This window comes from Prinia subflava, chromosome 3 (genome assembly GCF_021018805.1).
Source record: "Prinia subflava isolate CZ2003 ecotype Zambia chromosome 3, Cam_Psub_1.2, whole genome shotgun sequence".
Lineage (NCBI taxonomy): Eukaryota > Metazoa > Chordata > Aves > Passeriformes > Cisticolidae > Prinia > Prinia subflava.
Genome location: NC_086249.1, coordinates 17,384,699 through 17,399,483, shown reverse-complemented (window position 1 = coordinate 17,399,483; position 14,785 = coordinate 17,384,699). Strand labels below are relative to the sequence as shown.

Sequence of the window (14,785 nt, the reverse complement as noted above, 5' to 3'; positions counted from 1 at the left end):
CACACGCACACGGACACACGGACACACATACGGACACACGGACACGGAGACGCGCGGTGCGTGCGCGCAGCCCGCCGGGGTAAGTCCAGCCCCCAGCAGCCGGGCCATCCTCCTGCTGCTGGATTTTTCCAGCCGGAGCATCCTGCCGGCTCTGCCGTGATTTATGGAAAGCGGTTTCTGACGCGGGGCTTTTTCTATTACGACAGGGACCCACGGACTGGAGGAGGCAAAGCTGCAGTCAGGGCAGGAGAAGTGAGGGAGAGGAAGAGGCGGGAGCAGAGGGACACGGAGGAGTGGAGAGGACAGAGGGAGAAACAGGCACCGAGACACTTCAGAGATGGGTGAGTTATAACTGAGAGAGCAGGAGGAAAGGCAGAGAAAGGAAGAGAAGGAGAGCCGTGGGGAAGGGGAAGGGAAAGGGAAAGGAGATCTGAGACTGAGTCAGCTTCCAGAGGGCAAACACCAGGAGACGAGTTCAGGGAACAGCCCAGCATACCAAGAAGGACCTGCTCCGTCTGAATCTTCACCATGAGCACAAGGAAGAGCTGCCCCCTGCCACTGGGGCAAGGAGACCAGGAGGAAAAGCAAAGCGAGGGTACCCCTGACCTGGAGCGACAGGAGTGTGAGATGGAGCTGAGGAACAAAGCTATTCTGCAACAGAAAAGGCGCCTCAAACAGGCCACCCAGTTTGTGCACAAGGACTCTGCTGACCTGCTGCCCCTGGATGGCTTGACAAGGCTTGGCACCTCCAAGGATCTGGTGAGTCCATTGGGACCCCCTTTGGGAGGGAGTCCTCCTAATAGCCTTCACTCTGGTTGGGAACTGCTCTCAGGCTTTGTGAAAGGATCATAGGTTCAGCAAAAATGAAACTTCCCTTCAGGATCACCTAGGAGCAGGTCACGGTGAGAGGAAAGAAATAATCACTCATTTTCTCGCATCCATTTTCTTGTGCCTCCCCATAGGAACCAAATTCTCCAGGTAGACATGGAATGGAAGGACTCTCCAGAATCCAAATTTCCATTCACCAAGTACCTATATATGTTCATGTGACATGTACATTTCCAGGTGGGACATCTCTGAAAACCCCCATGCATTCCTGCCTGATCCAAAAGCAGAATGCTTCCTGGACTCAGCAGGGAGGGAAGTACAATTCATGAAACTCTGAGAGACTTATGTTTGACCTTGTCACCTTTTTGCATTTTTCTCTTCCCCCCAGTCTCTGGATTTATGGAGGGGCGAGCAAAGGGCAGGACTGCAAACCAGGCACACAGGCAGATGCAGTGCCTGGCACTCTGGATGACTCCTTTGGGGAGGAGGCACTGGAGCGAGGCCTGTGGGCATCTCCTTGTGGTGACGTGGATCAGGGAGCCTCAGGGAGGGAGGGAGGTCTGTTCCAGGAGCCTTGGCACTCTGTGGTCTGGAAGGGCTTTCCCCAGGCTGGAAGCAGATTCCCACAGGATCTATTACTGGCTCAACTGCACACATATTCTCCTTGCTCTGGCAGTTTTGCTATCCGAGTTCCCTCCACTGTAGAGTTAAAATGCTCAAGGATGTGGAGGTCTAAACCATTTTCTGAAAAGAGGGCTCATGTCTGGTTGTGATGGGGGCACAATCCCTTGTTCCCTTTGTGGCAGTGGGTGTCATAAAAGATCTTGCCCCTCCCTGCAGTCTGTGCTTCCCTCTGTATCCTCAGACAATCACAGCAAGCCCACTGAAGCTCTCGTGTGTGTGCCCCCAGTCATCTCCCAGCTCCCGAGGCCCGCAGTGGCACAGGGTCACACGTATGGGACCGCCATGTCCCTGGCACTGACGGGGAGCTAATCCTCCTTCCTGAAACCTCGGGGCGCGGCGGCTCGCAGATGAGGGCTCAGTGCCCCCTTCCCGTGCTGGCACATCCTGCCTCTCCTGCACCCTCCCCGCAGCTCCCTCAGCTCCCTCACAGCTGCTGGGTGTCCCTGGCATGGCAGGGTCAAGGGCGGCTCCTCCAAGCCCCCCTGAGCTGTCGCCTCACGTTCTGCAGGCGCACACACACGGCCGGCAGCAGGGCTGCCGTGGAGTGTCCCTCCGTGGCTCAGTGCTGTCTTAGCGAGGAGCAGGGACCCTCCTCCCTGTGGGGAAGGAGCTCTGGCCCCCCTGGAGCCTGGAGAGCCAGTGCTGGCCCTCGGGGCCTGCAGCGCTGCAGCCTCGACATCCCCTCAGGAGCACAGCCGGGTGTGATCCTGGGCCCGGCCCTGGGCAGGGTATGGAGACGAGCCGCTTCTGAGGCGTTCAGTGCGTGTTTGCTGACCCCAGCCACAAAGGCAGGCAGAAATACATCTACCAGCCTTGCTTTGGGATTGACTCCTGTCACACCGTGCCTCAAAATGGCAACTGGCACCCTGAAGCCCAAGGGGTTCCTAGAGCAAGACAGTCCTTGTCTAAATCACTTGCCACAGGCATCTCTCCTGCTGGAATTAACCATTCCAGGCAGGAGAACCCATTGTGTGCTGACAGCGTTCCGTCACTGCAACCTGCTGCAAACTTCATGCTGGGTCCATAACAGAACAGCTGAAACATTTTTACCACAGACCTGGGGAGCAGTGAATAAAGCATGACATGGTTTTTTCTCACATGGACATTTTGTCTGGTGTTAGAGGGCACAAAATGAAGTGTGGCTGCTGTGCCAAGTTCACACACATATTGCCATACCTGGGGTGAATGTGGTGCCTCTATTTCTGCTTTAACTTGGAGCAAATTTCCAAGAGGGATTCAGGAGTTCCTGCCACTCCGTGGGACACTGTGATATTGCTGTGATGTTTTGGGCGCTGCAAATCAGAGTCCAAAATCTGCTTTTGGCTTATTTCTCTAGGCACTTCTCCAGCACTATGAAAACCCCATCTCTTTTTCCTAAATTGATCTGGCTCCCTCCTGGAGGACAGGAATACAAAAAAGGAATGTATTGAAAATGAAGCAGCAGTAGGAAGTGCTGGAGAGTTTGATTTGGAGAGAGTAAAACATCCCTGACTCCTATAGCATTTACAATGGGAGGAAAGTTTAATTAATTCCCCAAAACAGGTCTCCATTGACAGTGCCAGAGACTCCAGCTGTGGTAGCTGCATGTACGAAAATTAGAGCAAGGCCTCATGTAATTTAAAATAAAATACCTGCTTTGTTTTGCAGACAGAGGCTGTTACTTTTTGCCACTCTTCTCTGTGTATTCTGGGTGTGCACTCAGCTTATGCAATGCATCCAACAGTGCCAGTGATTTGATGGGCCCATCATGTCTCAAATAATGAGTAATTATATATTTCTGTAGGGACCTCATGTTTCCAGCTTTGCAACAAAAAGCGTGATCAGTTTGGAGGGGTTTTTTTAAATGGCAAAATAAAAAATAAGTAGCTACATGAGCTAAGATATTCTGGAAGTACCAAGGAGGTCTGAAGACCTGGCTTCTCACCTCCCAAAAATCAAGATCCCCAGCTCATACAATATCACTAACCATAGTAAAGCCTCGAGGTTTCACACTGGAGAACCTGAATCTTCCCTAAACTGCACTGGGAATCTTCTCTGATCCTTCTAAGTGCCCTGAGAGGGAATCCTTTCCAGCTCCTGGCCACAATATCCTCCCTTACCATCCTCTAAAACTAATTCTTTCTGACCAGTCCAAGAGCTACAGTGGTCCCGCCACTTCTCTGTCTCACTAGCGAGAGAGAACATAAGCAGGGCCCCTAGAAGCCTGCTCTTGAATCAGATGCCTCCAAAATCCCCAAGCTCAGCTAATCCCCCCAGCACGTGGCCTCTTCCCAGCCTGAGTGACAAGAAGGGGACAGAGGTGGCAGCTGCAAAGGGCTTGCTCATTCTGTGGGAAAGGTTGCAGGAAGAGGGAAAGGTCCTTGGCATGCCAGACTGTGAGAGGCAGGAGGGAGGATGGGAATTTGGAGACCTGCTGTTTGTTCCCTGCCCTTTTCCCATGGCCCAGATGTTAGCTGGCAGCCAGACTGGCACTGTGCTCAGAGTATTTAGGGAGCTAAGCACAACGGCCAGCTGTGCTGTGGGCTGCCACAGTAGGCTGGGAAAAAAGACCAGGAGCAGAAGGATGTTTTTACCCCACTTTTTCGACTGCTGCAGTGTTTCTCATGCAGCATGTGAACGATCTGACTCTCACTCCTTGAGTGGCAGGGAAACAGAGGCATGAGGGGCTTGGCATCTTGCAAAGAGCAATGCTGAGTGTGACCAAAGAGCCAGTGACAGCCATCCTGCACCAACCATTGGGCAAATCTGACAAGCCAGGGTGCTTCAGATTACAGTTTGCACATTGGTTTGGCCTCAGCTCTCTGGCCGTGCATGAAGCTGATCCGAAGCACAGGTAACCGGTGGGGTTAATGCAGCCCAGCTCATTGGCAGGTGTGGTCTAGTTCACATGTTTGGCCTGCCCATTGACAAGATCCTCCATCAAACTGTTGCACCACCTAGGAGATGACTCAGTTTTTTCTTTTTCTTCAGAAAGATAAAAACAACAGTTTAAGCTGTAGCACATTAACCCCTTTAGATTGTTTGCCTTTCTTCTCCAGGCAATTGTAACTGGGAATGCCATGGCCAGCTCAGAGCAGCTGCTCTCCTCCAGAAGGGCCATGGGGCTGAGTACATGGAGAGGACAAAGGTGCCTCCAGCAGGCACCTGTTTCATTGGTGTTGCCCATTGTTGATTGAGTAGCTGTGCAGGGACTGGATGGATCAATACTGGGCAAAACCTGGAGCATCTGATGGCGGGGAGCAGAGACCAAATCCGAGGAACATTAAAAGCTCTTTTTAGTTTCCTCCTCAGGGTTCTTCCTGTTTCATTAGAAATAATTGCCTGTACACCTAAACTATCTGCAGTCCTGCCTTCTTGCCCACATGTACATCACACACATGCTGCAATCCTCATGCCCTCCCACATTAGAAGGTGTGAATGTGCCTGCTGGGATGTCAGCACGCAACCAGCACGCAGTGCATCACATTACAGGAACAGGAATGAGACTCTCCAGTGGATGTTTAGCTGAAGGAACAGATATGTGTGGGGAGAGCATGCACCAGGCATGTTCTTCTCCTCCAATAATTGCATCCCAGAGAACTGCCTGTCACAGGCATCCCAACACTTTAACACCAAACCTGTGGCTATAGAAAAAAAATCTTGATATTTAAAGAATGTTTTTTTGGATGAGGGTGTCTTTGGTCAGCACAATCAGTTGGGTCATGCATTTGCAACCTGCATCCCTGAGCTAGCAAATGTCCTTGTCCTTGGCTCCATACTTAGCTGGGATTTCTCTTTCTTTGTGATGGAGACAGCAGCCTCATAGTGTGGTCCAGCGGCGCCTCTTGGAAGGCAACCTGAACAAGCTGCGGGGCGAGGCCAGGGGTCAGCCTGCACGGGTTCAATCTCCGCTGGCAAAAGACCAGGATGACAAGATAGAAAAGGGAGAGGACAGGAGAAAAGAGACTTCACCCCTGCTAATACAGTGCCAGGTAAGGCAACAACACAGTGCTGCTGATTTCACAGTGATGGCAAATGCTCAGCGTTCCAGCTGCCCCCCTCCCAAGGGCCATGCTGAACTACAAATTGGAAAGCCAGCTGCAGCCAAACAGAAAAGATTTCATGCATGGGCTCTCCTAGAGTCTGGATGCAGGTTTTCTAAAAGCCAGAGGAAAACCTTTCTGCTATGTGCCTTCTAGTTGCCCATATTTAATTACCTTAATCACATCTTCCTTCAAAGGCCAGCTTTCCCATGGTATGAGGTGTTTTATAACTGCATATAGAAGCAAGGAATGTCTCCTTATCACTTGAAGACAGCTGCCTCGAGCTGATTTACATTTAACTAGTTCCAGTCTAGTCTGATTCTCTCAGGTGTCAAAGAACCTCTTCAGAAAGTGGCTAACTGTGCTCCAAATTAGCACAGCTGTGTCTCTTGATGGAAGCAGTATTTTTAGCTCCCTTTTCTTCTTATATCCTCCTATACAGCAGAGCACACTACTCCCTGGGCCCTGCAGTTGGAGAAAGCACATCCAAAAGCTGTGGCCCGTGAAAGAGGGTTGGATGGTTAGAGCTGCACAGTTCCATGCAGATATCAGACTCACCAAGATACAGACCTGTTGTACAAAACCCATTTTAAAGCTGGTTTTAGTTCAGTTGCCTGTCATAAAGAATATCCCAGTGTAAAGGCTACACTTCCAAGAAAAACATATATTTGTTTTTGAAAATTCATTTGGCACAATAAATTGTGATCAGAACACAGCCTGGTAGCAAGTTTCTGAAAGTTTTTTTTAGATCAGGTATCTCAGTATCAAGCAAAGTCACTGTCTGGTTTGTTTTGCAGCCTTTACTGCTGCAGTTAGGCATTGCTTACCCTGCATTTTAGACTTTAATGTGGCTGGGTTAACATAATCACACCTGGGGACAGACTAGTAGGATGAATGGCTCTCAGTGTAATTTCTCCAATTACTTGGAGCCTGTTTCTGAGCAAATAAAGGTTTTTCTTTTTCTTTAATAGCCTCTCCTTATTGTTCTGCAAGAGAAAATTTAGTGATAAAGGGTGGGGCTTTTGCCAGGCATGCACACTGAACAAGGGCAGGCATGTACAGGTATTGTATCCCAGGGGCAGTACCTGAGTCAGTGTTACAGTCCACCAGCCATTCCCTTTTGTGTTTCTAATGGATTGAACCCCAGCTGTCACCCACATTTTATTTTCCCTCACAAAGGAAGGTTAATGAGCATCACAAGCAAGGAAATAGGTCTAACACTGCATGTAATGCTCCCTGAATTCTGCACAGGCTTTTCTCTCTTTTTTAGCCCTTCTTAGGAACCTGTCACTGTTTGTCACACTTGATCTTACACCGAAGGAAGGGAAGCTCTCCTCCCCTTCTTTTTGTCTTGCTGCTTTTGATCACATTTGTGAACTTCAAAAAGCCTCTCCTGTCAGTAACAGAGCTGTGGCAGGAAATAATAGGACTCAGGCTGCCAGTTCATTTGAACCAAGGAGGAGTGCTGGTGCCTTTTGGAGATCTGCTTGATTATAGTGAGGTTTTTATTAGAAATGGAGCACAGCCCCAGAGAAGTCTTTTTTTCCCCTGACTCCTGAGGAAAGATGATCTATCACTTACACACAGGCAAGTATGCTGAAAATCTCAAAGTGGTAACAAATGCATCACCTGGCTTATAACTGAACTTGACCAGGGAATAAACCCAAATATGTGTAGACTTCAGTAATACATGGAGATTCAGGCAGTAAGTGTTTTCATTCTAACAGGTTTTAGTTGCCCTATGTGTGAGGCCTTTTAAGTCCCAGAGATCACAGACACATCTAGTCTATAATAGTTGTGCTGCACTCACCCTCCTATTTGCTTAGGTGGGTTGCCCAGATGGTACATCAGCAGAATTGCCCCTTTTTGTGACAGTTTTTGAAAAGCACTTTGGAAAGCTAGTCATGACTGGCATCTGCAATATAAAATCAAGCTGTTATTTCTTGTGGTAGGACTTGTGTCTTGTCGACTTGGAAATAGATGCTGAAAGATTTCACTGCTGTAGAAGGCCAGTTTTCCTCTATGCCAAAGCAACCTGGGATCGATCGGCCTTTTGTTTGCTAAAGCAGCTTCTCGACTTCAGAACTGACATAATTTCAGAAAACACAGCTCTTTATGAATAGTGATCCTTACTGGTTCCCCTTCCCCTCTTTCTTGGAAATTCCCATAATTGACATTTAGATAAAAAATAAACGTGACTGGTAGTAACAGACTGAAAATTCTGGAGTAGGGATGAGAGTGGATAAAGTGATGAGAAGTCCTCCTAGTCCAAGAAGCCTTGCAGTGCTTATGAGCTGCCTGCATTGTATTTGTGGTATGCTGGACCAAGGACTTTCCTCAGGCTCCTGGTGAGTTCTCTAGGGAAATGGTTAGTGGTGAAGAGCTGTTTACACTGAATGAGATTAAATGTTGTTTTCTACAGAATAATCACTGTCCTGTTATATCCTATCAAGTCTCTAACTTGCAGATTTCCCAGCCTGCTCTGAAGCAAAACTCAGTAATCTGCCTAGTGATACAGCTTAAGCTTATTATAACAACAGCAGCTCATGCATCTCAAGTCTGCTGCTCCCAAGTGATTCCTTAGCAATTGCTATCCATGCTCCAGGTCTTGTTTCTGAGTAGAGAGGATGTGGAGACAGATGTGTGCCACGCACCTGCACTCTGTGCTTTTTTTCTTGCCTCTCTGCTTCGTCTGGCCACAGCCTTCTCAGGCAGGGCAGATGTATCAGGGAGGACCAGGCAGCACTGACATTGCAGAGCTCTGAAGTCAGAAGGGAGACATTTTGCCATAGAATCACAGAATGGTTTGGGCTGAAAGGGACCCCATTAGTATTGTCTGTTTGCAGCATTCCAGTATTTCTCACAGGAGCTATTTTCTTTTTTTATAACTACTCACATAGTGCACATTTTTGAAAATGAAATCTTGGAAATACTGGATGTAGGTCTCTGTGAGGATTAATAAACATAAACAGCTTAGATAAGAAATCAGGAAATTGGGACATTTTCCTTGACTCTGCTGGTGCTGCACTGGGTCCCTCATAGCTGTGCTGATCTGCTTAAGGTGTTCAAGCATTTAAACTTGTTGGGATTGAGCATAAGAGTAGAGAAAAAGTGGCAGTTCTGTTGCTGCTTCTGAGTGGTTCATGTCACAGAGTGCCACAGAGGATGGAAGAGAAGGAATCACAGGAAAACCACAGTGTTACTAGGAATACAATCAGCCTTCCAAAAGGAAAATTTTGTGAGTGGGTTTTTTTGGTGGGCTTTTTTGTGGGCTGTGGTGTAAGACAGAGGCTTGAAGAACTAGGCCATCAAGAATAGGTATGATTAGGCACCAAAGGTAAAGATGTATTTTGTAGATGACAGTTACTCCATCTTTTCCAGTTCCTTTACTAAGTCCTATTCCTCTTTTTTTTTCCCTGAACCTAATTCTTATTGATGTCCTTGATGACCCTATGTTTTCAGACCCCTGAAACAAATGTAACCTGCTGTTACTTCATCACCTCTGGCCTGCCCTTAAGGACTTCTCTGCAAAGGGGTCAGAAAACAGATGGCAACCGCATCTCCTTTTCCCTTTCATGTCCAAAGGGGTAAAGAAATGAAATGAGCAAGGTATTGGGAACTATTCCAGTAAAATCATGCACAGCTTACTTGGGTGCAGGGCACAGTCTTCCCCTTTGGTAAAATGACACCAGCTGTGACTATTGTAATATCATGTCTTATATGCTTAAAGAGCTATATGGGAACATGATGTAAACCCTACACAGAATAGTCATCTCTTAATTAAGTTGTGTCTTGGATTCAGGAGTCACATGGATATGCCAGTTATCTTGGGAACTGCCTTAAATTCAAGCTCATGTCAGGCATGTTTGTCCTGGGTGTTCCTGCTTCTCCTTCAGACTTCTCCCTCTGGCAGATTTCCTACTCAGAACAAACGTTTAGCTCTGGGACATTTTTCCCTGAAGAAATGGAGAGATGAAACCTAGAAAAACTAGCACATGTTTGTATTCCTTTAGAAACTTTTGCATGTTACTTGCTGCTCTTCTAACAAAGTCCATGTGGGTTTTACGAACAAATTCTCTAACTGTGCATCCATCTCTTGACTGGAACACTGTGAAGTTAAAGTCACTAAGATAAGTTTCTGGGCAATCAAATACAAAAGAAGGAAGACAAATTCAAAAAGAAGCGTCTGCGAGCAATTTGCAGAGCACTATGGAAACCACCACTGGATGAGTCCTGGATGAGCCTCCTGCCTTCTGACTACTGCCTAAAACACCAAATCTTGGCAATGTTGCTCAGAAAGTCCAAGGCACACCATTAGAGGACTAAATGTGCCCATTTTGAGCCTACAGTAATTATCTGTTGTTGTTTTTCCCTAGTGCCAAGGTCAGGTATTGAAAGCGACTGTTAACACTGGATGTCTACCAAACCTCATCTCCAAGAGGTGTTTAAAGCAGCTGGGGTAAGTCTTTGCATGGGATAAAAGGAGGGCTAGCTAAAGGAAAAACTATGACAAGAACCCAGGCACCCTGGATTCCCAGCCCCAGCGATAACTACTGGCAGTTTTGCATGTGCTCATGGCTGTTCAGGAGAAGATGCAGAGGGTGGGCTACAGGGAGAGGCATTAGAGCACTGGCAAAGTTGTGTGCAGGCCCCAGACTGTGAGGCAGAGCTGTGCAATTCTGTCTGCATGTACTGCAAGGCAAAGCTGCCCAGCTGGTGGCTGGTGGTGAGGTTTTGCTTCTTGAATCTGCTTCCAGACATACTGTATGAAAAAGATTCCCCCTCTTGTGGGCCTGTTCCCAGTGAGACCTAGAAGCACTGTCATCAGTGAGAAGTCCTGGTTTTCCTCCTCTTCCTCCACTTGAGGCAGTAACACCTCTTGTGTCCCACAGGCTGGAAGAAGTGTCTGCCATGGACTGTGGAGACCTCTCTCTTCCCATCCCCAGCGTTGTTGGCCGAGTAGAACATATGGAGTTGCAAATTGGCCAGGAGACAGTGCTGTGTTCAGCACTGGTTGTAGGTGAGAGTGCCAGCCCCTCCTCCTCCTTGTTTCTCCTGTGTCCCTCTTGACCTGCCAAGGGCATTTAAAGGACCTTTGGAAAAAGCAGAACATGGTGGAAGGTTGGTGATGTGGCCTGCACCTGCACTGCAGGCCAGCCTCACCACAACTCGGTGAATACCCTCAATGTAACCAAAGACAAAGAGCATAGGAAGAGTACAGAGAAGACAGAAGACATTGAAAGTGGGGAGAAAATAGATGGTTTTTCAGTCTTAACTGAGGATGTGAGAAATTCTCATTTCAATTCTAAAATGGACCTTTCATAAAACTCTGCAGAGAGCTTGATTAATCCTCTGGTGCCTTATGTTCTCCTATGCAATGGGCTCTTGTATCTCTGGCTGGCTGGAAGTCTTCAGAAAAAGTAACAGAGGGTACAGCTTATTTCCTAGAGTGCTTCTCTGTGTGCTCCTCTGCCTCTGCTGCAGGGAGCTCCCTGAAAGAACCTGGAAGCCCCAGAGTGCTCAGCCTCCTTCAGTGTCCTGAAGCAGGACCCTTTGAAGGAAGGAGCCATAGGAGACAAGGTCAAGCCAGCGGGCACTGAGGCAGGCCCACAAAACAGCAGAAAGGCTGCATGTTCTGCAGTTACATTAAGCTCTGCATATGAAAACAACATGGTTGTCTTTTTTCTTGCCCTGTTCTTTCTCCCTTTTAGTCTTTCAGCTTTACCTCCTTGCTTTAATCTGTTTCCCCATCTTCGATGAGTCCTGTTCATTTCCAAAACCTCCCTTGCTCCCTCTTTTCATGTACATTCTTCCCACATTCCTAACTAATCTAGAAAATGCTTCCTCCTCTTACACACTCCAGATTGCTGTTCTTTCCTGGTTTCCACTCTGCTTGTTCTTGCCCTTACAGGGGAATCTGTAATTGCACCAGCACAGGTGAATTTACCCCATAGCTACCACGTACTACCCATTTTGTTGGAACATGGAGATGGCTGCCTGGAAGGAGCAGAATTGCTACACCTGTGTCTTACATCTCCCTGTGCACACATTGCTCTCACTTATGTGGTTATAAATACATTATAGATTATACCCACACAGGGCAAGCAGGCCTCCAGTAGACATGGGAAGTGTTAATGACATTAAAAGTGGCTGCTGATTCCTGCAGACTCCAGGACATGGGAATTCCTCCTTAGCTATCCTTTAACCCCTGGCATCTTCTATGTTTGCTGACACTGAAGACTTCAGCAGTTACAAGTAGGACAGACAAGTTACATGGAAAAAAAAATTAATAAAATTTAATAAGATCAGATAGATTGCAGTCATTAGGTGCAAGCTTTGGTCAGACAACTGAACCAATAGCCTGCTTGCATGTGACTGGCCCCTTTATCCTCTCTCCTCACCATTTTCCCACGCTTGTTCTCCCCTGATTCACCCTGCTGCTTGCCTTCTGCCTTTTGTCCTTCCCCTACACAGCCCATAGTAAGTTTTATGGGCTCTCACAAGCCCCTTCTGATATCTCATGTTAGGTTTCAATCACTCACACAAAGCCCCTCAAATTTATCTCGCAGTAGTCATGATAATCATGATTTCCTTTTCTTATCAGCTGCAAAGTTCATATTGACCATCTTCAGGACTGTGCCTAAATAGCTCCTTTAAAGGCTCATCAGTGAGTGGCAGAAAAGTGCTGATTTATTATTGTCACCATTACCATCTGCTTGTTAATGTTGTGGTGTTTAACTTATCCTTTTCCTTGCTATTTTTTATCTGCTTTATATTGAAGAAACTATAACCATAAAAATTTATGAATCAGATGTTCTTGTATTTCATATCCTTTTACAGGAGAGACACACTTTCTTTAATGAGGCAGTATTACACAATCTAAAGCCTGATCAGTCTCTTCTCTCTTCTCAGATGATGAAATGCTGGAGTTTTGCATTGGCCTCCAGACTCTGTTGTCTCTTAAGGTAAGGAACAGCTCCTTACTTATTGCAGGGCTCCTCTCAGGAAGCTCTCCAAGATCTGGCTGTTGCAGCATCAGAATGACTTAATGTCCAGGTCTCTCACAGCTATGCTTGTCGCACAGCTGCCTGACTGGGTGCAGTATGCTCTGAGTAACTGATTCCAGTCCTTCTGAAAGGTTTTAAGAAAGAAAACACTCAGTAGGATACTATCCCATCTCCCATTCTCTGTATTCCTGACCATACCAGTTGCAAGCAGCAAGAGGAAACTGAAGAGGAGACAAGAAAAGGCAGCACGAGTTAGACCCGTGTTGCCCTTTGAAGGCAGATGAGAACAAGCTCTGGCCTTGCTGTGAGCCAAGTGAAGCTGTATGATCACATTCAGTGTTCAACACTCGCTGGCCATGAGTGGAAAGAGTCCTCTCCTCTTGTCAGTCTGGCTCAGGGTCAGTGCTCTGCTGAGCCTGGCTCCTGGGTGGCTCAGCTATGGCTGCAGCAAGCTGGCTCCTGCCTGTCACACATTTGTGGCCACATGCTAGGCTCATAAAACAGGAAAAACAACGGGTTGAATGGCTGAGTGATGTGAGGACATCAACTCAGAGAGGGTCATAGGAAGAAGGGAGGGAAATGGCCCTGTGAAGGGTTTGGAGATTAATCCCATTGCAGGGAACTGGAGCAAGGAGGCAGGATATGGGACAGGGAAGGAAAACTGTAAGGTCTCTACAAACCCAGAGAGATTTACTGTCTGAAATGTCCAGCAAGTAACTGTGTCTCTCCTTCTTTAGTGTTGCATCGACTTGGAGGAAGGAGTCCTGAGATTTAAAGCGCTGAGTCAGGAGCTGCCTTTTCTACATGCCTCTGAAGAGCCTGGTCAGTGACTGGCTGCATTCCCCATGTCTGGAGACCTGCTGAGACGAGAGAGAGATGAGGGTGAGGCTCCCATGCCCCTAACCTTGCTGAGTTCTAGGCTGAGGCATTCAATGGGGAGTGAGAAAAAGGCAATTGGGTGCTGGAAGCTGTCACTGGGAGTGCCTCAACTTGAGATATCCCTCCTTTCAGTGGACCCTGTTGCTTGTCCTGATGTGCCGAGTGGGCATTTTGTTCTTGTTCTGCTATTTGGCCCTAGTCACTCCAATTTCTGGTTCTGTAATAAATTTATGCTACCCCTTTAGTGACTTTACAACAGCCTCTGTTCACAAGAGAGTTTCTGTGAACAATCTCCAGTTGCTCTATTGACAGGAGAACAGCGTTTTCTCCAAAGACCTCCAAAGATTACCACGAATGTTTCCCTTCTCATTGCCTCAATGCCAGCGTACACCAGTCCTGTTTCTTTGTTGGAAGGGCTCTGTTCCCTTTGCCTGCACTCTGGGAAACTGGATTTTGCTGCTTTCTGCTGGCCCAGAGCAGAAATATTTTCTTGGGAAAACTTTGTGGCAAAAACAGTTTTAGAGTTCTCAGTTCTAAGAAACCTTATCAGAAATGTTGAGTGCAGATGCCTAAAGCACTGACAGGGGCTTGGGCTTTGCCATTGCATCCATGGGCACTAAGCTATATTATATGAATGGCAATGCTTACCATCTCTTGGTGTTACAGCCTCTAACCTAACCAGACTTGCACACCCTGTTCTTCTGGCCAGGCCACTCCTCTCTGCACTCCAGCTGCTAGAGCTGCATCCCTGTTCCCTCTGCTGCTTCACTGGAGATCCTGCCACTCAGTCTAAATGCTGAGATGAATTACAGCACCAAGTCTTCTGCTCTGTCAGCTCCTTTCTTTCAACTTGGAATCCAGTGATTAAACACAGACACATCATCAGCCTCGAGTCCTGGCATCATACAGCCCATCAACTTTGCTTCTCTTGCACAAAATGAGAACTTGTAGTATCAGCTCAGGTTACAGAACTGTGAACTCATCTGGACTGTTAAAGGTGATTATTAAGTCACTTAACAATTGGGTATATTTAATTCCTTTTTTTCTTTTTAATTTCCATACTAAAGCATAGCTGTATTTAAAATACATAATCTATTCTTAACTAACTCTAGGAAAAATGCACTAGATAGGACTTGTTCCATGCCTCATGGCTACTGATTCACTATCCAAACTGCAAAAGGTACCTTTATCCACCTTTAAAATGCTATGACAACCCCATTTTTTCCTATTTTCCTGGATTAAACACCGCTGATTCTCTTCCTTTTTTATCCAGCTGGTCATTGTCTCAGTTGTGCTTCTCAAAAAAATGTGTGCATGCATTTTTTCTTTTGGTTAGTTCTTTTCTCTACAGACATATGCTGTAGT

At 47.1% G+C, this 14,785-nt stretch overlaps 1 protein-coding gene across 1 annotated transcript; it reads left to right on the top strand.

Moving 5' to 3' along the window:
* The first annotated feature begins 140 nt into the window (after nucleotides 1–140).
* On the top strand, nucleotides 141–14,688 carry NRIP2 (nuclear receptor interacting protein 2). Its single transcript, XM_063394094.1, has 6 exons — nucleotides 141–759; nucleotides 5,307–5,483; nucleotides 9,911–9,993; nucleotides 10,427–10,554; nucleotides 12,447–12,499; nucleotides 13,279–14,688. The coding sequence occupies exons 1-6, from the start codon at nucleotides 529–531 to the stop codon at nucleotides 13,369–13,371; spliced, it is 765 nt and encodes a 254-aa protein (XP_063250164.1). The 5' UTR covers nucleotides 141–528; the 3' UTR covers nucleotides 13,372–14,688.
* The last annotated feature ends 97 nt before the right edge of the window (nucleotides 14,689–14,785 follow it).

Excerpts from the sequence above, each read along its gene's own strand:
- NRIP2 (XM_063394094.1), top strand. The coding sequence starts at position 529 with ATGAGCACAAGGAAGAGCTGCCCCCTGCCACTGGGGCAAGGAGACCAG. Across the intron at positions 760-5,306 it reads TTGGCACCTCCAAGGATCTG|CAGCCTCATAGTGTGGTCCA; the intron begins GTGAGTCCATTG and ends TGATGGAGACAG. Across the intron at positions 12,500-13,278 it reads AGACTCTGTTGTCTCTTAAG|TGTTGCATCGACTTGGAGGA; the intron begins GTAAGGAACAGC and ends CTCCTTCTTTAG.